Raw genomic sequence first — 20,889 nt, 5'->3', positions numbered from 1 at the left:
CGAAGCGTTCTCCCTTAGTGGAATAAAGGCGCCTGCTCAAGGTCTGAAAGAATCAAGCTTAAATAACAATCCGTTTATTTTCATTCGTCAAATTTGTACTTACAAATACGGATTTACGAAGAGACATTTTCAGTTTTGTACGACTAAAATATTATGTCAGACTCAGAGTGTACTTAAAGTGGAACACTTTAAATAACTTTGTACAAATTGTATCTATAAAAAAATATAAATAAATAAATTAGTTGATTTCATATCACGTGACAAACTTTTCTCTATCGAACCAGCTGATATTAGGAGAAAATCATCACAAACAACCCATCAATATTTTTTTTGTTAATTTTAATTTGTAATAGTTCATACTAATTTAATGAATGAATCATTTGAATGGCAACTAAATGAATAGTTAAATATATATATATATATGTTGTATACAAGTTGTAATTTGTATTTGCTAACTGTACAACCAAAAATTGAAGAATTCATTGTACTTGTGATGAATAAAATGCAAAAATTGAATTGTCCTATCATATATAATTGATATGCTAATTATTTAAATTCTGATTTCATTTTTGATAAGTATTTTGTAGTACATTATTAACTTCAAAAGCCCATTAAGTTATCTCACTAGTAAATATATAATAAAAACAAGTAATTTTGATAAATCAAATGAAAAAATAGCATCAACTGATGCTGGTAATTAAAATAACTAATTTTATTATTAAATAAGGTTCTTTGAGACCCACAAATATAAATTTACAATTGCCTATAAGTTATACAAGTCGCAACTTCTACGAAATCACAACATACATACAGCATAATAAAAAAAATATTTATTCCTATTAATGAAATAGCATTTTTTGAAAAATATAGAGATATTTTTAGTTATAAGTTAAATACATAAAATATCTTAATACAAATAATATTCTATTTTATTAGTTAGAAAACTCTACAATTAGAGTTTATAGCTCCTCTTATTTACTATCATTTTGACAGTTATATGTGGATCCCAATTATCTATAACGATTTAAATATTTATTTAAATCTATTTAGATAATATATAAATATTATTATTTATATCTTCATATTTATTAGGATTTTATTAGGTTAATAAAAAATATTATTAGCTTATACGATAAAATCTCACCAAAAATCCAATAAATAATATTCAATTACTATTCATCAACTTTCTTATATAATGAATTATATACTCCATGAAGTATGAACAAACTGCTTAACATTGTAGCAATTATTTAAAAGCTATAGTTCAAAAACAAATATTTTGAAAATGTTTAAAGAATAGTTTTTACTAACAAAATTGAATAAAAAATTCCATTTTGTAACGTATTTAATTTGATATAAAACATTCGTTCAAGTTATAATAATTTTATAATTTATAACATTTAATTTAAGGTGTTTTTTTTTTTTTTTTTTTTTAAATAGACAAAATAAAATTGGTAGCGAATTAGAATGTAATGTAGAGTGGAAGTCGTTTTAAATCATAAATTAGAACATAAATCATTAAATTTTGTTAACAATTTAGTTTGACCTTACATCGATAAAATATTTGAAATTCTTGGATTAAAAATGGTATATAGAAAATGTTTTCAAACTATTTCTTGATTTAAGAAAAAAATATTTAAAAAAATATAGTTTTGCAGGTATACTCATACCTTTGAAATGGACAAAAACATAAACATAAAATTCATACTCTATAAAGACAAGGAAAGAATCTGACCTAAATGCTGTAAACTTCATAATTTTACAATCCATGCGTTTCCATTGAACATGGATAAAACTTTCATAGTTTTAACAGTCCTATCCCTTATTATACATGCATACTTCTCAGAGGGTAAAATTAAATTTTTATAAGTTGAATATATAAAATAAATTATAATTTTGTGTATATTTTCAGGTCAGTCGGATCCGTTCAATAGAAGATCACCTTATAATTGCACAATCAATCGAATTATCCAAGGGCAATGGTATTCGAGAGAGACAAATTTGGATACTTTGACAAATATTGATGCGACAACTATGCAGGGTAGAGGTACCTGTATGGAGAGTAAAACCGATAATGCTGGAAGTTATGACTTCCTCTTTGCCTCTGATCTTCAGGATGCTTCATCTTGTTTTCATTGTGTCAGACTTTTTATCCGTACTCCCAACATTTTGGAAAAAAGAGAAAGTCAGGATTTAAATTATGTTTTTAATATATTTAATTTAAAATGATATATTTTTACCAATATAGCGGGCTGTGTTTCCTTAGAGACAGGAGATAAACCATCATTAGAAAAAGTATGTTCTATTTTGAACTCCAAGGCTCAAATTATAACCATGTTTTTAGAGACATACACTCCTGTGAATTGTAGATCATCCATTGAAGGTGTATTCCAATTTACTTATCAGGTAAATAGGAATATATTTTTTAATTTATAGTTTAAACTTAAATTAAAATATTTAATAGCTACGATGGGCATTTACTGGAGATTGTTCCCACAATGAACAGCAAATTCACTCATGTCAAAACGTTGGTTCTCAATTTTTAATTTCAAATCAAAAGTTCAATGTTACATATCGTAAATGTGAAGGAATGGATTGGACATCAAATTCAGTAGTGGAGTTTGCTTGTCTTGGTGACTGGTTTATTGGAAAGGACCAATTTTTTGCTGTTGCCAATACTAAAGAATCAAGAAGAGATGAGAAATTTCGATGTTTTCTCAAAAATAGAGATGATGACTACTACCTTGGAATGTCCATCACTCCAGAGTGTAATACTATTAAAACCATTGAAAGAGTAAGTCCTTCAATTTTGAAAACTACTTTTGATCAAACCTTTTCTATATTCCTTATTATCACATTAGGCTCCTGTAAGATTAAAGCTCACACCCGTACGCTCTCAATTAGTTGAACCTACATGCCATTTACCAGAAAATTTTACTGGTGAGTGGATCAATACTGCTAATGTTGATGCCGATGTAATCATCAATTCAACTCACATTATTGAAAGATGGCATCCTGATGACTCACGCTACCGAAAAGTTATTTACGTTTGTAAAGAACAACGTGATTCTCGATACATGATGGGTCGACTGACCATTGATGGCTGTCAAATAGATTACCAATGTATTGATTTTGTTCCTAGACATCATAATATTATTAGATTTAGAATGGGTGAGGCTGGAATCAAAAATGATTTCCACACTATTTGTTCCTGGGTTAAATTCAAAACAGAGGCTGAGTGGAAATATAATTTGATGCTCAGTAAGTCTCATATAATGACATTTTATTGCAAATAACGAATAATATATATCTCTATTGTAGAAAAAGACCCTGTTCCTATTCGATGTCCTGTTGCCGGAGCCTTTAACTTTACTCAAACAGGAGACTTTTTGTTTGAAACAAGATTTATTGGAGGTATAACAAAGGCACCAAGACCAGATGTATGGAATAGACCAGGTCAATTTTCTTGCAAGCAGAATATTTCAAGACTAACCGTCTGTGATACAGATCATAAAGAAATATCAATCGATGAAACGTACTGTTGGTCAACTGATCATTTAGGAAGGCCGATTGATATCTATAGGTACTTTTTTTTTAATCCATTAAAAATTGAGTCTAATTTCATTTAATAGTGTTCCGGATTATCGATTACAATGTATTGGATATTGGAAAGAGAATCTTAAATCCTATTTAATCACCTATGATCAACTTGATGCATTTACAAACTACCGTTGTTGGGTATATCAAAGAGCAGATTTAAATAAAATGCTTATGTCTATGTCTGTGGGGCCTTATTGTGATCTTGGTCAAGATGTGGATAGTAAAGATTGGAGAAATGGAGCAGCCGTCAGTTTAGTTATGGACGAAAATGAGAGAGAATGTAAGATTAACTATTAAATACATTACATAGATTTTTTAACAATATATTTGTTTCAGTTGATCGCTGCCCTATGTATTTCAATGATGGATCAGAACCATGGACAGTTGAAGAGAACTATGTTCGTGTATTCAATTTTGATGATACCGGAAAAGGATCCGAATTTTCCATAAGTGTATTGTTAGTCTTCTTACTAGTTCCTTTTCATAGTTTTTACCTTGCATTTATATAATTAATTAATTAATATTGTGTAATCAAAAAATTTAATTTTAATATACATACATACATGCGTCATTTAGTCAAAGGGCCGTTATGACAAGGCAATTATTTGTCAAGTTTCACATTTCAGAGTGAGACCTTCAAATGTGATTTAATAATATTATAAGAACGACAAAGTTCCTAAAATTAGGAAATGAAGTTATGGAGAATTTCAAGGAAAATACTTATTGTCTAAATATGTATAGTTTCATTTAAATAAATAATATACAATATACATATTGTTGACCCATAGACTATAGGTCAACAATATGTATATTGTACCGGGTGTCTAAAAAGTACTGACACCTGCCTCTAAGTAGTAATCAAAATACTCATAATTGATCAGGATGATGTTGTACATATAAAATTTTATTTTATAATAGTTTTTACTCTAACAATACACATTAATTATGAATCGGGCCACCATCAGCCTCAATAAAAGCCTCCAACCACCTCCAGAACCCCTTGCTCACGTTGGCAACTCTGTCCTTTTTCATGATCATCCACGGAGGTCTTCAGAGCATCAATATTCTGGTGGTAGACATTGAAGGCCTTCTTCTCAATTTGCCACCAAATGGAGTAATCCAGTGGATTCAGATCTGGGCTCTGAGGGGGCCAAAGGTTCTTTGATCAGAAGTTAATGTTGCTACCCATCAACTCTTCGACAATATTGGCCGAGGGTAACAGGTATCCAACAGTAAACCAAATTGGAGGCATTTTTTCTCCAGTTGATGCCACAGCCCCAACATCATCACACAGGAGGATTTTTGGCCTTGGTCACTGTCCTGATGCTGTTGTCAGCCTTGCCAAATGTTATGTATTTAATATTTCCTTACATGTTTTATCTTCTTGTATATTCGTCTATGTATTATAAGTACTGTGTTTTACGTATTATAAATAGTCTCGTCTTTTGTAAATATATTAGAGTATAGTTAGAATACACATGATATTATAAACAGTATTACATTATTCCTCCACGTGAATTCTTCTCCTCATTTCTCTCGGTCATCCTGGATCTCTCCTATTATAAATAAGCTTGTGTCTCTCCCTCGTCAAGACGCAACACCAAATCATAACACCCGATCATTTGCTTGTTGTAGACGGGGTCAACAGTAAAGGTATTTTCATCAGAGAAAAAATTGCCCTGATGCTGTTGTGCTTCAGATAATTTTAGGAGTTGTTGGCAAAACTGAAGACAGAGTTCTTTTTGACGTTGGGACAGGAGAGGCCTCTCAATTCTTCTAAGCAACCTTCCTCTAGCCCTTCGGATGACCTTGGCCACAGCACCTTCTTCTTCTTGGCGTACTCTAACATCTTCATCGTTGGTTTGACCTTAAAGTCCTCCATGATGTCTTCTTTGGTGGGTATTCCACTCTTGTGTTTGAACTTAAGGTTGTCTCCATCAGCCAAACGATTTCAAACCCAACAGACTGTGGCCTTGGTGGCGTTTAAGGCCTTCATGATGTCTGAGGTGGTCCTCTCGGCGTGGATTAAATTCCCTGTAATGGCTCTTCTTACCTCCATCGTGATATATACATAATTTTTGCTTACAATATGTACAATATCAATTAAATGGTTAGAATCTTAGCTTTTCAAAAATAAAAGGAACTTTAATATTGAATCAACAACACCTATTCAGAACTGTATTTTTAGAAGGTCCCATTACTTTTTCCACACCTGGTATATACAATATACATAGTTAATAAAATTAAAAGAAACATTTAGAAGTTTTGCCAAATTATACGTCGAAATGTATAAAATTACATTTCAGTCTAGACGGGAAATATTTCTGAATTTTCATCAACAATCTTTATAAATGCAATTAGCTACCCAGTTGCTATTAATGAATCACTCGCTTAACTTATAAAACAAGTTGATAGAAATATATGTATCTATAATTTATAACAAACACAAATTGATTGATTTAAACGTTAATTAGTGCGTAATTAATAAGACTTTGAAAGCATAAAAAGAAGAATGAGATTGAGTACTTTAATAGTTTTTTCTTCTCCTCTTTACATCAATATAGTAAGCATACATGTAAATTTGGTATTTTTTAACTGGTCTTTTAATTTTTAATTGGTAGTATAAAGAACAAATTTTATTTTCCTTAGCAGTTGCCTTTATTATTTAATTCCTGATTAGTAAATGTCCTTTCCTAAATAGATTCAAAACCTGTTTGATCGTTCGTGTGTGCTCATAAAATACGCTCAGTAACCCTGAGGATTTGTTGCGGGGATATAATTGCAAATCTTTGTTCGACTCAAAGTAGAATGGGGCTCAACTTCGGAGTAATTCTATCAAATGCTCTTGTTGATATCCTTTTTTCGTTCCTCTCTTATCACAGTTCATTGTAGCTGATCTAATGAAAGGTCATGAGCATTATTCTTTCTCTCTTCCATAACATTCTTCAAATTGTTGTTCAAACATTTACTACTTTTATTTTCTACAAACAGTACATGGTGATAGTTTGTTCTCACAAGTCCCTTAAAAACCTTTTAAAATGATGATTTGCAATTTTTAAGGATACAAGATCGACGAAATAAACAGTTATTGTTTTTTAGTGTGAAGCGTATTAAATACAGTAGTGTCTCAGAAATTGCATGCAGTCCAGTGACCAGACTCAAGGAGAGGCCAGGGCCTTGAACTTGATTTTTCTTTGCAGGTTAACTAGATTGAGATGATATTTTTATTTATTCTTAATTTTTTTGATTACCTTTTTTTATAAAATCCCCCAAAAAATTCCAATGTATTAAACATTCATGATATTAATAACCCCTCCCTAATTTTAAAGTCTTTGCAAATTTTAACGATTGTTAAGCAAAATCATTCAGAATGTAGTCACAATTCTGCAGTTTTAGTAGAAATACTATAAAGTATGTTTATATTTTCACAAATATAAGTCGAACAAAATTTGCCTTCTTTTTATGTATGTTTTATCATTTTAAGATAGAGAGATGTGGAAAATAGGGATTCCATGAAGGGATTCTCAGATGAGCAACAAATCGGTTCTCTCACAATTTGTTCAATTATTGGATGTCAAGTAATGAAATATCACCATACTTATTTAAGATATTAGGAAATTGAACATCATATGAAATTGAGAGGCTTAATTAGATAACTGTAATCACAGTTTTGATATGGTGGGGCCCATTTGGAGCAACTAGGAATAATAATTCAACATTAATGGGACAGATAAATGCTAATAGTAAAATTATAATATGGGTCCAAGCCTCCCCCATTCTCAGTGTTTACGGTACTGATGCAGGGCGTCCATAGGACCCCCCCCCCTCAATTGACATTTTTTTAGAAAAAAAGGCCCTAAATTTTTTTTTCTTAATTACCTTTTTTTTTATAGAAAACAAATCCTTAAATCGATTGGGGGGGCTATTTTTTCCATAAAAGTGATAATTGTAAATTTCTCCATTTTGGGCCTTGTGATGTCCAGCTCACCATTTAAACAAAAATACCCTAATTTCTATCATAATATTTACGTTACAAAAATGGATAAACGTATGATAAGATACATAATTTCTTGCCCATGGGCCAGGAATAGGATTCATGAATCATGATGATAAATTGACTGCGACTCATATTAATTCTATGGACAGTAATGTAATGTTAGTTCGTCCTCCCACCATACTATAAAAACACAAAGTCTACGGATGAATATTCCGGCGAAAATAGAGGTACACGCCCACAATGAAAACATGAAAAGCTGATGAAAAGCCTCATGTATGTGACGTACGTAATAAGAATCAATCTGGGGGGAAAAAGATGCAAATATAATATATACCTAATATAATGAAATGTATTATTACTATAAAATAGATTTACGAATTAAAGTTGAAGGACTTTTTGAGAAAGCAGTCCATGGAGTCATAATAATTCCCATTTTTTAACATAATTAGGTCTAAATAAAGAAGATATATTTGCAACGGTACAGTAGCCAGAGAGGTTTTCCACATAAAATGACGTCATTGGTATTTTAGTGATGGAAATAAAATTACGTACGTACACGTACATTTTAGATCAAAACAAGTTGCCTTCCCTCCTCGCCAATGACCAATGAGTTCTAATAGTTTTAAATAAACAATAATATTGAATTGTGTTGCGGATGTGAAGAATATCAAGCTGTTGATGGAGCTATGATCGGGTTATAAGCGAATTACATGTCCTAAGTGTCTAAAAAGAAAATGTCAAATCTCAATGTTGAAGAGATCATTCCTTCGGGTGCACGTCCCACTAATTCCTGCACAGATCCCAATGCTCCTTTATCTAAGAGAGCTAGAAAACGTCTTCAAAAAAGATTGAACTATTTGGAGAGCAGGAAAGAAAGAAAGAAGATTAGAAAGGAAAAAATAAAGTCCGGAGAGTTGAGGTATAGGATTAAAGGACTTCAAAGAATATATTTAATTCATTATTTCCCTTTCAGACCCCCTAAAAACTCAAGGAAGCTCGTCAAAAAAACGGGAACCCAGGTCAAAGACTCTAAATGCAAGATTGGAATAATACTAGACATGTCTTGGGAGCACTTGATGAATCAAAAAGACTTGGGAAAGTCCTTGAAGCAAATTATGAGAGTCTATTGCATTAATCGTAGATTGCCTAATCCATTGAAACTCCATGTTACTAGCTTTACAAGCATTGTTAAGAAAGAAATGGATAAAAATGAAGGCTACTTGAATTGGGACTGCGAATTCCATGAAGCCCATTTTATGAAAGCATTTGAATCCACAAAGGATCTTATCTATCTCTCTAGTGAATCGGAAACTGTTTTAGAGACTTTACAGGACAATAAATTTTATATCATTGGAGGGCTTGTAGACCATAATTTACACAAAGGCGTATGCCATGAAAAGGCAATAGAGCTTGGTATTCCTACTGCTCGTCTTCCCATTAGTGAATACATTAAGCTAAAAACCCGTAAAGTGCTTACAATTGATCAAGTATATAATATTATAGCTCTTGTATCTGAGGGAAAGTCTTGGAAGGATACTCTATTAGAGGTCTTGCCTGAAAGAAAAGGAGCTGTATCCATGGTAAACGAAGAAAATAACTCGAATGATGAAAATGTTTTATGTACTTGAATATTGCTCTATAATTCTTATAATATGTATTGACTAAAATACAATCATACATTCTACTTATTATGAGTTTCTTCTTATTTAAAACTTTTTGTACGAACATGATTGACTAATGACAATTTTAAGTTTATTAGGTGCGTAAAGATAACTGTCCAATTTTGAAGAATTTTGGCGACACAAAGCTATACATTATTTAATATTCAATTAAGGCCTAAACAGTCTCTTAAGTGTTAATTATAAATTATTGCCTATAGCTAGTCAATGAGATAATAATGTAATTCTATTCTTTTTACTCAAATGGTTACTCCAAACAGATCTTCACTGTACTCTCCTACACGCTCAGTTTTTTATAAAAATCCACTCAAATATAATTATTGTAACTATTATTACTTAAGAGTTATATTGAATTTTCTATAGTAATTTAAAAACATTTGTCTTTGAATCTAAGATTTTGTGCCGTCAATCCTTAACTTCTAAAGTATTTAGATATACAAGCAAAATTAGTATATATTATAAGACACATTTACTTATTATAAATCATATAGTTCATCTTTGGCATTGGCATTAAAACAATTATCCCTCAAGATTTAAATTGAACCAAAAATCTTATTAAGATTCAACCTTTGATCGATATTTATTTCCTCTCTACATTTTGTGTGTTGATGAGTATCTCACTATCTAGCAGAGTTAAGCATTAAAAAAAGAGGTCTGTGTGATTTACAATGATGTTTTTTATGTTTAATTGAATTATTAAATTGAAAGCAATTGTCATAGCTTGTTATATTATTAACACAGTCTTCAGTTGAATAAGAACATTGAGGAGATAACATGGAAGATATAAGGAAAAAATCCTTAGTTGAAGAACAAGGACATATCCTTGTTCAAAGTATGTTTTCTCTTGTAAGTCAAATCAAATTATATGTGTGTAATGAGGATTTTCATTCTTTTAAAAAATGGCATGAAGTGATAGGGGATGCACATAGTAGCAAGATCTCAATGTTGTACTTGCTTCGAGAGAAAAGGGGTGTCACTTTATATTATTTACATTGTGATATAATTCAAATAAAATATTATATGATAACACTCGTCTATTTTTAAAACTAGTTTTTATCTATTTGAAATTATATCTATTTCCATTACGATTTCCATAGTGCATGATATTAAAGTATTTTTAAAATTCTTACTACACATTCATAATAGGTCAGGACTTCTCTACAGTTTGAGAGAATGAAATCGTATGGATACGAGAGAGTAGGAACATCTACGGGCATTATATATGATGATCGTATGGGAGATTTCTATTGTGAATGGGATTCTACCTTTTCAGAATGTCCAGACAGATTTCATTCTATTCTCATTCGCCTAAGAGAACTTAATATCCTAGATCGATGTGTAGATATGAAGCCAATACGAGCCAAGGATACAGAAGTAACCAAATTTCATGATTTGGAGTTGATTGAAGAATTAAAACGTATTTCCAAAATCACCGATCTACAAGAATTGAAGGAAATGGCTGAAAAGTGCGTTTATAATCCCAATAACTTTTTTTAAATTAGTGCTAAATTAATTTAATCCTAGATATGAAAGAATTTATCTTCATCCAGACGTATTCAAATGTGCCATGTTGGCAGCTGGATGTAGTATTGAACTAACGAGGTCTGTATTTCAAGGAAAATTAAAAAATGGAATGGCAATAATTCGTCCTCCAGGACACCATGCTCTTCAGGAGAAATTTAATGGTTATTGGTAAAAGAAAAGTTCATCCCTTTTTTCACGTTTTTTAAACTTTATTCCAATTAGTTTCATCAATAACGCTGTCGTAAGTGCAAAAACAGGATTTGACTTAGGTGCAGAAAGAATCCTCATAGTTGATTGGGATGCAAATCATGGCCAAGGAATTCAAAGAGCATTTTATAACAATAATCGAGTTTTGTATTTTTCAATTCATAGGTAAGATTATTTTATAATTAATTAAATTGATGGTTTAGAATAGGTTTTTATTTATAAGAAATTTTAAAGAATATTATTAATTAGAAATTAATTAATTGCTTAAAATACATACGAAACTTCACATCTAGATTAATATGTAAATAAATCAATTGTTCACAGATGTCATTATTCGATATATTTTAATATATGTATATAGTATGTTCATTCGAGGAAATCATATTTCATCAAGCCACTATTGGCATTTGGATGTCGATATAAAGTTTTAAATAAGGTTTTATTCATATATCAATGAAAATTGATCAAAAAATATGCATTAACTAATCAAAGAAATAGCAAATTATGTATGATATTGACTCAATCTTGATAGGGATCTGCGAAGTGAAAATACTTTTTGCAGTTACAAACATAATTTTTATAATTAAATCATTGAATTGTCATTGTAAGCATTTGAACACATATTTTACTATTAACTATATTTTTTGTATTGTAGATATAATAATGGAAGGCAATGGCCAAATCTAAGAGAATCTGATCTAGATTACATAGGAGCTGAGAGTGGCGAAGGTTACAATGTTAATGTTCCATTAAACTCTACAGACAATGGGGATTGGGAATATCTTGCTATATTTCAACAATTGTTGATACCTTTAGCTTATGAATACCGTCCAAATTTGGTTATAATTGCTGCTGGATATAATGCAGCTATCGGTTGTATCGAAGGGGAACAATCGGTACTTATTTATATTAAAACTACCTATAATTAACTATTTCATTGATAGGTATCACCCGCTTGCTTTGCACATTTAACCCATTCTTTATGTGCTATAGCTAATGGAAAGGTTGTTTCTTTACTTGAAGGAGGTTCTTTTATCCCTTCTCTCACAGAGAGTGTAGCACAAACAATTCTAACTTTGATTGGTGATAGACTTCCAAGATTACCATCTGAATACAAAAAACCAAAGGATGAAGTATTAAAAACAATACATGAAATTAAAACTGTATTAAGGCAAAAGTGGAAATGTTTTGAGGTTAAATTTTCAAAAATAACATCACTATCTCATTTTTCAAATATTTATCTTTCCAAAAAAAAAAATTAGTTACAAGATGGTCTAGATTCACAGATCTCAGAAAGAGTATGGTTGGGACCATCTGAAGAATCTACTGAAATTGAGCTCCAAGAAGAATCTGAAGAAGCAAGATCAAAGAAAATGGAAAAGAAATTTGAAGATATCATTTCAAATCTCTCGTCTCAATTAAACTCAAGGAATTCTAATGTGAGCTCTTATGTCTGCTTCTGTAGTGATGATGAAAAACTAGAACCAGAGTTTTTAAATGATTCATCCGGAAAAGTCATTTGGTTAAACACTCAAAAAGCATTAAAAGAAGAACTGGAATGGCTTTCCATGCAAGGTCTAAATGTAACTGTTTCTTCTAGCTCACTATTGGCTGCAGGATCAATTTTTCAGGTACTTTTTATTCTTCTGTAAGATTTTTATTTGACTATATTTTGTTTTAAAAATTGCAATATATATCCAGGTCATTGATGCCGTCCACAACAATGATGCGATCGCTGGTATATCTCTTATTGATCACACTCGTCAAACAGGAATATCAGATTTAGGACCCGTTTATGGAAAGCTTAAACATAGAATTAATCGTTCCATGTCTGTTATTTTGAATGATGGGATGATTACCCCAAAATTAAATTCCTTTATTTGCGAAAATGAAAGCATTCTTCGTTTTAATATCCTTCATAGTCGAGATCAAGACGAAAGCAATCCATTCTTTGATGAATCTGATGAAAATATAAATAAACATGAAGTAACTATTCGGTTAGGAAACTATTGTCACCCTGTGGATTCCGATTATTTGAATCTGATGTATAGAATTCTTCTTCCAGTCGGGTACATATAGCTAGAAAATTTATTTTATCTTCTATTTTCATCTGATATTAATATTACATATATTTATTTTAAGATACGAATACTCTCCAGAAATAATTTATGTTTATGCAAGTCTGGGATCTGGATCATTATCAGCGATTGGATTTAGTCATCTCGTTCATACTTTAAGCACATTAGCTAATAGTAAAATAGTAGTCATATTTGAAGGAAGTTGCAACCCCTTCGACAATCCTCGATCTCTTCTTAGATCTGTTAAAACCCTTCTAAAAGATTCCCTCCCTAATTTTGAAGTATATAGCCCTAGCGATAAAAATTCCTCAATCATTGAAAAATGCAGGAAAGCCTTAAGCGTGAAATGGGAGTCTTTGAAGGATGATTAAGGATAAACGCTCTGGATTCATTGTATTCAATGTTTTATGGTGTATATCTTATTTAATATGGAGAGCCATGAACTATTACTAATAAAATAATCAAAACTCAAACCTTAATTTCCAAAAATATTATGATGTGTTGCTTATATTTATTTCCACCTTGATTTAACCTTTAATTAATTATTTTCGTAGTTATTATTTAAAAAAAAATAAAAAAAACATGTATAAAAAAAGCCATTTAATCCATTTCTAATTAAACTTAAATTACATTTGTTGAATGAATATGCTGTAATTAATCTATGTACACCTCCGAGATAGCAATTTAAGAAGTCACTAAAAAAAGCTCTAATAATTTATTCATGCCTACAAAGATATAAAGGTTTTGTGAGCAGAAAAAAGTTTTAATGCATTTGACGTCTCTCTCCCAGCTCAATACATATATCAGCTGTTGATTGAGCTACCCTCATAAGTCATAACTCATAAGTGTCTTGAAAATTGATTTGTTGAGCTAAGAATAAAGAATAGGGGAGAGTGACGTAATTGCCTAACTATTGTATAATTTTGGGTTTATTTTTCTTTCTCTTTTTTGGTATAAAGGTTTAGAGATACGGGTAAAATATATTGGAGTTAAATGTCATTATGAATGAATAAATCTGATCTCACGTAGCTAATGCTGAGAATAAATGCACCTTATTGTTAATTTAATATCTTATGAAATCTAAGTTTTCATTGCTGCACTTGGAGTTAAAGTTAAACTTATTATTGCTTCCTTTGTGTCTTTTATTTGTATAAGCTATTATTAATGTTGTTATCGCGAAATCCCTCCATGCAATGAATTCCTTAAGGATTGAGAAGGAATATGAACCATTTTCTAATAGTAAACTTGCTCTACAATTTGATCAAAGTGATGAAAAGGATACTGAGAGTACTCCTTTACTCACAAACATAAGTGTTGAAGTTGAAGGATATCATAGCATAGAACGTTTAGACTCGGATTCTCTTTCAGAGTCAGACTCTATTGAGGTTCAATTAACCTCATCTGAGAGCAGTAACCAAAAAAAAGCCCTTGTACTTTTTGCCCTTTTCTCCTTCATACAATCCTCCGCATTCGTTGATTGGAATCCCATTGAAAACTCTGTTCTCAGTGCATTTAAATCATGGACCGAAACAACCGTATCATGGCAAGCAAATGTGGCCATTCTCCCTTCAATCCTTTTGCAATGGCCTCTTTGCTGGATTCTACAAAAGTTCAGTAAGTCTTCATCAACAGGTATTTTAAAACACTAAATTCGTTCTAAATGTATGATCTAGAGCTTTCGACTGTGATCAAGTTTATGGGAGTACTTCCTCTATGCTTAGCTACTATAGCAAGGCTATTGCCCTTGCTAGCGCTGGAAAATCCAGGAGAGGTTTTTAAAACGTAAGATTTTGTACTTATACACTAACAAGTGGATTTTTTTTTTTCAAATTATATTTTTGAATACTTTTGTAGCTTGGTCTTTATCAGTTCCTTTTCTATTGGCGTGATTGGAGTTATATTCTATAGCTCTTTATCTAAGTTTTCATCTATCTACTTTGGATCTGCTGCAATGACCTTACCAACGGGAATAGCCATGTTATTTTCAAACATCGGAATTGTTTTTTCTTCTGTGATTGGACCTTATATTGTGGAGGATCCTTCTTTCTCAATACCAGATGAAGAAAAAATACTTCAAGCAGAGATACGAAATTATTTACTTTTATGTAAGGAATGTTTAGATGAAAGTTGACTGAAACTTATATTAACAATCATCATAAATTTTATAATCATTTCTGTAGATGCTGTAATTATTGGAACTCTCTCCATTGTGATTATATTTACCTTCCCAGATCCAATATACGTTGGTCAGGTGAATCAATCTCCCAGTATTGGGGATAATATTTATAAAATAATGAAGTAAGATATACACATTAGCTCCGACCTTTGAACCCTTAACTCATTTTGTTTACTCCATCAGGAATAAGGATGTTACACTTTTACTTTCAACCTATGCTCTAAGTTCTGTACCCATTTATTGGAGCTCCACCTTTTTACCAATTTACTTTGAACGATATCATTTTGGACAAGAAATTGTTGGTGGATTAATGTCTGCATCTGTTGTTATAAGGTTTTAGAAATATAACTTATTTTCGTTGATAATTTAAGTGAAAAATTAATGTTATATTCTATTGTATATTCAAGTGGTTTTATCACTGTGGTAACGACTAAACTGGTGGATTCAAGAAAAGTGGGTGCATGGATGATGATCTTACTGCTATTTTTTACACAATTTATATCTTCTCTCATGTTGAGCTTATTTTTATGTCAATATTTTCCATCCATTGAAGTATGTATTGGGTTATTTTTTGTTATTTCCAATGCTATTGGACTTTCTGTGGGGCCTCTTGTCATACCTTATGGTTCTAAAATTGGGGAAAACATATCTTATGAAATATTGAACGGTGCCTTTCATCAATTTTCATGTTTTTCTGGATCATTATTCTTATTAATATTTGCAATAGACGATAATAGGGACTGGGTACCTTACTCACTCACTATATGTCCTTTTCTAGCCTGTATTATATTTATTCTTGTAAGAAATACAAGACTACTATGAAAATAATCATTTTACTTTATATTGTATACTTTAAGAAATTAAAAAAGTTAGAAATTTCATTACAATTATGTCTTGATATTGTTTGAATGTTATATTTAGGATCTATCATTTATTTTATTAGAAAATGGGCATTTTATAAAAAAAAAATCCCTTCTCTCATAACGTTGCTATAAAACAAACCAATTAATCTATAAAATATTAAATATTTGAATAAAGAGTTGAATATACTTCCGTTATTTACTCGTTTATATTCAATCGTGTGCTCACTGTTTCTTATTTCTAGTTAATTGTTATAAGTCTCAAATATGAACATATAAAAATACTAGAATTTAGTTTTAACTAAATTCTAGTATTTTTTTGGAACTACAGAAGAAAAAAAATAAAGATTTTCCTTCTTTAACTTCGGAAGTTGGTTAGAAAATTATTAAAAACTGGTAAAAACTACCAGAAATTGTGTCAAATTCAGAATCTGTCAAGGAGTAATTCATGAATGAACTTTATAAATTCATCCAAAACGATAAAATCTCTTCACTTTCTTCATTAATCATTCCTTAGTCACTAAGATAACCTATTCCGAGGTTTTCAGTTCTTTTACATTAGCATCAAAGTGAAAATGATGAGAGTCACTCGAACCCCACCTTGGAACTCATTCCGAAGAAATAGGAGAAATGAGACTAGGAGACGAAAAGAGGAATTTTTCTTGGCAAACGAACGTTTCTCATGAATTCTTGAGATTCCCAAATATGTTGTCGTTAGGTCGAATAATTAATCTAATCACTACCCATGGCCATAATCGAGGAGGAGGTATTATTCCAATATTGTAATGAGTAATTACGTTTTTTAGAAGACGATTAAGACTAACTAAGTTTCTAAATTGCAATTACATTAAAATTTTCAAATACAGAAGTTAAGAGGTCACTTTTAACTTGTTATCATTTATCACATAATCACTTAGCACTCAACAATTCACAAAATTTATAACAGAAAAATATAATATGCAATAGAGGAAAAAAAATCTGCATATTTATTAAGAGTCTAAGATTGACTTCTACTTTTTCCCCAAGGAATTTCTGCTTAATATACGTGAAGGAAACTGAAGGATTCATAACAATGAAATACTTTTCTCAGACTAGGGGACGTGAAAAAAAAAAAAAAGAGTCGATTTCGGAAGGAACAGGATTCAAGAGTTTCAACGCAGGAGCTGTGATTGAGACATGATAACTCTTATTTCCTCACTGGGTAATTCATTTGGGAATTACTTCTTTTCGTAGAACTCTCCACTTCAAAATAACCATTTATAAGTAATATCAGAATAGAATATGTTTTGTAGACCAAAATATCAAGACACATTATCTTTACGAGTCTAGAATCATCTTGTATTTGTTTTACAATGTCAAAAGAGACTCAGGAAAGAAATTAGTCATAAGATTGATGTGTCGATGTTATATAATTAACCGTATAGACCTTATCATCACAAAGTCCAACTTATAAATGGAATTGATATAAATCTGATTGCGATGAGTGACTTCTTCATTACATACAATACATCAAGGGGACTGAACGACTTTTATTAATGAAATAGTATTCTTAAAGGAGGAGACGAAGCAGAGTTGACTTTCAACAATTTCAAAAAAAGAGTTGTTCAAAGGATATCACAAGAGTTGAGATCCCATGAACAGACCAATGCATTGAAGAGAGTATCAGAAGGCGTATGAATGGGATATTCAAGGGAACGGGAAGGATGTATGGATATGGATCCATATTCCGAATGTTACGTAGGGAGAGATCCATCCAAATGACCATGAATGAAATGTCTTTCCAACTCCTCACCTCCCTCCCTACTACTACTAAATGCCGCCGAGTAATGGCATTCAAAGTCGTACCTACTATAGTCTTTGTGAGTCAAAAACAAGTTGTGAGTCCACCATTCTTTAGAGATGTATAAAAACTCCCGTTGTTATATATTATTGTTTTCATTTCTGAGTGAATATTCGATGTGTTCCAATAATATCTGGAGAGACACAAGCTCCAATCACGCAACTTGTTGTAGTTAAACCATCATTTTTGATGATAAACTCTATTTGGTGAACTCATATAAACTTTGTACAATTATGAGTCTATAAAATTTGTCGTAGTTGCAATTTAAATAAACATCACTTGTTTTTTTTATGCAATTCTTCCATTTTGGGAGAATATTTGAAATCCCAAAAATTTGTTCTTGAGCAAAAAATGATAGCCTGACTGAATGTATACAATTCAAAATCAAATTAAACTTATATTAAAAGGTTTTCTAACATAAATGTTCAAAAAATTATTAAATTAATTATTGAGAATGATGAATTTGTCCTTTAAAAATAAAGTATCAAGTTCAGTTCCTGTTTGTCCAAGATCATTATGGAGTAAGTTTCATTCAAATAATTAATTAATATGAAATATTATTCTTCGATTGATCTTAGGATACTAATATGATCAATTCATACAGATGGCAGAGTCGAGTGTATTTGTGCAACGAGTCAAATGGAGTTGGAGTCGCATAATTCAAAGGGTTGGATTTAGAGCCAAGATTACAAAATATTGTTCCGAACTATAAATTATTTATAATTTATTTTTAGATGCAAGTAGTTTTAATGAAATTGTTTATGTATTCTTATTATTTTAGGGACTGATAATTAATTTAAATTTAATTTCTAGAGCATGATTCGAATAGTATTTGAGGCTGAATTTATAATATTAAGAGATCCTAGCTACGAATCTGCAGCTCTTTTAAAATTTGCAACGTAAAACCATAGATAAATATACATATTATCTGTGTTCCAAACCAACTACGTGAGTGAATATATGTGACTCTACTGACTTCTCGCTCACTCATCAGCCATACTTATTGCTTCATGGGAATTAAATGTACCTACTTACTAAAAATTTCATTATTTTAATCCTTTTAAGCTCATAAGACTGATGTTTCCAATTTGTTCTATTACGGTACCAAATATAAGAATCTTGTTCATCCCAATGCATTAATTGCATTATTAATAGGGGAATATTTGATATTATTTGAATAAACAGTATTTTAATTCCAAATCCATTCAGCTCCGTGTGTAAATACATGCGATTTTACTAATTACTGCCTTAGTTAAATTTAATTACTTAAAATTAGATTATTTTGATCCTTCTAAAATCATAAGTAGGAGATATGATTAACTAATATAGTCTGTCTGAATTTTTATATCCCTTTCTGTTCGCAAACTAACTTATAAATACATAATCATCGTTATGAATTAATTCTATTATTATTCAAAGATCAATGGAGGATATAATGTCAGATTATTTGAATGAAACTTACTACATAATATTGTACAAACCAGATCGATAGTTGGCACTTTAATTTTGAAGGGCAAATTCATCATTTTAAATGATTGGTTTAATTATGTTTTTAAAGTTTACTTTATAAAATGATTTTGAGTTGTATACATTAAGTCAATCCATCATTTTTTGTTCAAAATCAATTTTTTACGATTTCTAATATAATCCAAAAGTAGAAGCGTTGCTTAAAATACCACATGATGTTGAGATAAAGTTACAACTACGACAAATATGATAGATTTATAAATGTACAGCCTTCATATGTGTTAACAAAGTGGGATTTATCATCAAGAATAATATTTTTCACCACAGCAGGTTGCGTGATAAGCTCCCTTGTGCTCCTCCAGACAGTATTATAAGACATTGTTATGGTACGTTTGTGACGTCACTCCATTAAGCCAATCAGAATCCAAACAACCTCCTTCCTCTTCGATCAGCTGTTATTTTAGTTTACTAACTAATAAAAATAATATTATTATACAAGGAGACCATGCTTCCAATTGCAACAACAACAGCCTTAGGACGATCCCTGCTCCGGAATACAACCAATTGGATCAAAAATGGTTCCGTCTGCTATTCAGATTTTAGTGAAGAAAAGAAGCAGAACTATGAGCGGTGTTTGAATGAAGTCACACTCCTTGGTACTGGCTTATTATTTATTTGATAAATATAACTATTAGTTTTACTAATGACATATTAATGAAATAATATTAACATTAATTACGCCTTCAAATATTTCTGAACTAATCCATGTTATTCTTTTAGGACGCGTCGGTGTGCATCCTCAACTCCGAGGCTCAGACGAGCGTCCATGTGTCACGTTTAGTCTTGCTACTGATCAAAATTTTAAAAACAGTTCCACTAATAAGTTCACGACCTACACGGATTGGCATAACATTGCAGTTTTCAAAGAAGGACTTCGGCAGAGTGTTTATGAAGGGATAGAAAAGGGGCAAAGAGCTCTTGTCAAGGGACGTATTCGCTATTCAACCATTGAAGATAAATCCGGTGTTACGCGGAATATGGTGTCCATCATTGCAGATCAGGTTATTTCATTCAAATAATAGAAAAAAATTTTTTCTATTTGTGGCTGTGATTTTGAGCTGAGTCTACTTGTTATTTAATTTATATTTATTGTATTCATTTTATTTAATAAAACCTTCAGTCTGTTGGAGCTTCCTCGTGTCCGAAAAATTTGTCGTTATAAAGTAAACGATATTAGAGAGATCTAATATTGTTTTTAGTAGTTCTTTACTTGGAAACATTTGAAACACAATCATCTTTACCTAAATTTTGGTTATATTTATATGCAGACATGGAACAAAGTCAAAAGTTTTTTATATATTAATCATGATAGCTTTTGTTTGATCAGGGCTGTAGTTATTGCAGGGCCTGGCCCCTAATAATTATTTCATGTTGATTCATATAAAATCACTCCAGCCGTGA

General features: G+C 31.0%; 4 protein-coding genes and 1 long non-coding RNA gene across 9 annotated transcripts; 4 read left to right on the top strand and 1 right to left on the bottom strand.

Annotated features, from left to right (window-relative positions):
- The first annotated feature begins 1,688 nt into the window (after positions 1 to 1,688).
- Positions 1,689 to 5,091, top strand: LOC121114801 (uncharacterized). Of its 5 annotated transcripts, none has more exons than XR_011779338.1 (9): positions 1,689 to 1,849; positions 1,913 to 2,185; positions 2,249 to 2,406; positions 2,465 to 2,794; positions 2,862 to 3,261; positions 3,322 to 3,583; positions 3,633 to 3,880; positions 3,937 to 4,325; positions 4,396 to 5,091. XR_011779338.1 is itself a non-coding variant. In XM_040708876.2 (9 exons), exons 1-9 carry the CDS (start codon positions 1,786 to 1,788, stop codon positions 4,572 to 4,574), a joined length of 1,860 nt encoding a protein of 619 aa, XP_040564810.1. In that variant the 5' UTR covers positions 1,689 to 1,785; the 3' UTR covers positions 4,575 to 5,091. The 5 variants fall into 5 exon arrangements, 4 of the variants coding, with proteins under 4 accessions (XP_040564810.1, XP_040564809.1, XP_071743336.1 ...); XM_040708876.2 differs by having other exon boundaries at positions 3,937 to 4,052; positions 4,566 to 5,091; XM_040708875.2 differs by having other exon boundaries at positions 3,937 to 4,052; positions 4,519 to 5,091.
- LOC121114800 (uncharacterized) lies at positions 4,484 to 8,103 on the bottom strand. The gene is made up of 2 exons (XR_005863340.2): positions 7,957 to 8,103; positions 4,484 to 7,898 (listed from the first exon to the last, which is right to left on the bottom strand). It is a non-coding gene; the product is annotated as an uncharacterized lncRNA (long non-coding RNA).
- Positions 8,104 to 8,200: 97 nt separating this feature from the next.
- LOC121114799 (tRNA (guanine(9)-N(1))-methyltransferase Trmt10A) lies at positions 8,201 to 9,281 on the top strand. Its single transcript, XM_040708872.2, has 2 exons — positions 8,201 to 8,516; positions 8,571 to 9,281. Exons 1-2 carry the CDS (start codon positions 8,332 to 8,334, stop codon positions 9,223 to 9,225), a joined length of 840 nt encoding a protein of 279 aa, XP_040564806.1. The 5' UTR covers positions 8,201 to 8,331; the 3' UTR covers positions 9,226 to 9,281.
- Positions 9,282 to 9,956: 675 nt separating this feature from the next.
- LOC121114797 (histone deacetylase 6) lies at positions 9,957 to 13,680 on the top strand. The gene is made up of 9 exons (XM_040708871.2): positions 9,957 to 10,122; positions 10,423 to 10,742; positions 10,801 to 10,968; positions 11,023 to 11,172; positions 11,663 to 11,903; positions 11,952 to 12,200; positions 12,270 to 12,638; positions 12,709 to 13,076; positions 13,150 to 13,680. The coding sequence occupies exons 1-9, from the start codon at positions 10,051 to 10,053 to the stop codon at positions 13,454 to 13,456; spliced, it is 2,244 nt and encodes a 747-aa protein (XP_040564805.1). The 5' UTR covers positions 9,957 to 10,050; the 3' UTR covers positions 13,457 to 13,680.
- Positions 13,681 to 14,083: 403 nt separating this feature from the next.
- On the top strand, positions 14,084 to 20,637 carry mtSSB (mitochondrial single stranded DNA-binding protein). Its single transcript, XM_071886851.1, has 8 exons — positions 14,084 to 14,699; positions 14,759 to 14,867; positions 14,940 to 15,190; positions 15,266 to 15,383; positions 15,445 to 15,594; positions 15,669 to 16,080; positions 19,901 to 20,084; positions 20,209 to 20,637. Exons 1-8 carry the CDS (start codon positions 14,279 to 14,281, stop codon positions 20,505 to 20,507), a joined length of 1,944 nt encoding a protein of 647 aa, XP_071742952.1. The 5' UTR covers positions 14,084 to 14,278; the 3' UTR covers positions 20,508 to 20,637.
- Positions 20,638 to 20,889: the final 252 nt, after the last annotated feature.

This window comes from Lepeophtheirus salmonis, chromosome 3 (genome assembly GCF_016086655.4).
Source record: "Lepeophtheirus salmonis chromosome 3, UVic_Lsal_1.4, whole genome shotgun sequence".
In the NCBI taxonomy this organism is placed as follows: Eukaryota; Metazoa; Arthropoda; class Copepoda; order Siphonostomatoida; family Caligidae; genus Lepeophtheirus; species Lepeophtheirus salmonis.
This window is presented reverse-complemented; position numbering and strand designations above follow the sequence as displayed.

Coding starts and splice junctions, on each gene's coding strand:
- LOC121114801 (XM_071887235.1), top strand. CDS start 1,786: ATGGATAAAACTTTCATAGTTTTAACAGTCCTATCCCTTATTATACAT. Junction 3,584..3,632: donor AGGCCGATTGATATCTATAG/GTACTTTTTTTT, acceptor TTCATTTAATAG/TGTTCCGGATTATCGATTAC. Junction 3,881..3,936: donor GGACGAAAATGAGAGAGAAT/GTAAGATTAACT, acceptor TATTTGTTTCAG/TTGATCGCTGCCCTATGTAT.
- LOC121114799 (XM_040708872.2), top strand. CDS start 8,332: ATGTCAAATCTCAATGTTGAAGAGATCATTCCTTCGGGTGCACGTCCC. Junction 8,517..8,570: donor ATAAAGTCCGGAGAGTTGAG/GTATAGGATTAA, acceptor TTTCCCTTTCAG/ACCCCCTAAAAACTCAAGGA.
- LOC121114797 (XM_040708871.2), top strand. CDS start 10,051: ATGGAAGATATAAGGAAAAAATCCTTAGTTGAAGAACAAGGACATATC. Junction 12,201..12,269: donor AAAAGTGGAAATGTTTTGAG/GTTAAATTTTCA, acceptor AAAAAAAATTAG/TTACAAGATGGTCTAGATTC. Junction 13,077..13,149: donor AGAATTCTTCTTCCAGTCGG/GTACATATAGCT, acceptor ATTTATTTTAAG/ATACGAATACTCTCCAGAAA.
- mtSSB (XM_071886851.1), top strand. CDS start 14,279: ATGAATTCCTTAAGGATTGAGAAGGAATATGAACCATTTTCTAATAGT. Junction 15,191..15,265: donor ACGAAATTATTTACTTTTAT/GTAAGGAATGTT, acceptor TCATTTCTGTAG/ATGCTGTAATTATTGGAACT. Junction 16,081..19,900: donor TAAGAAATACAAGACTACTA/TGAAAATAATCA, acceptor TTAGTTTACTAA/CTAATAAAAATAATATTATT.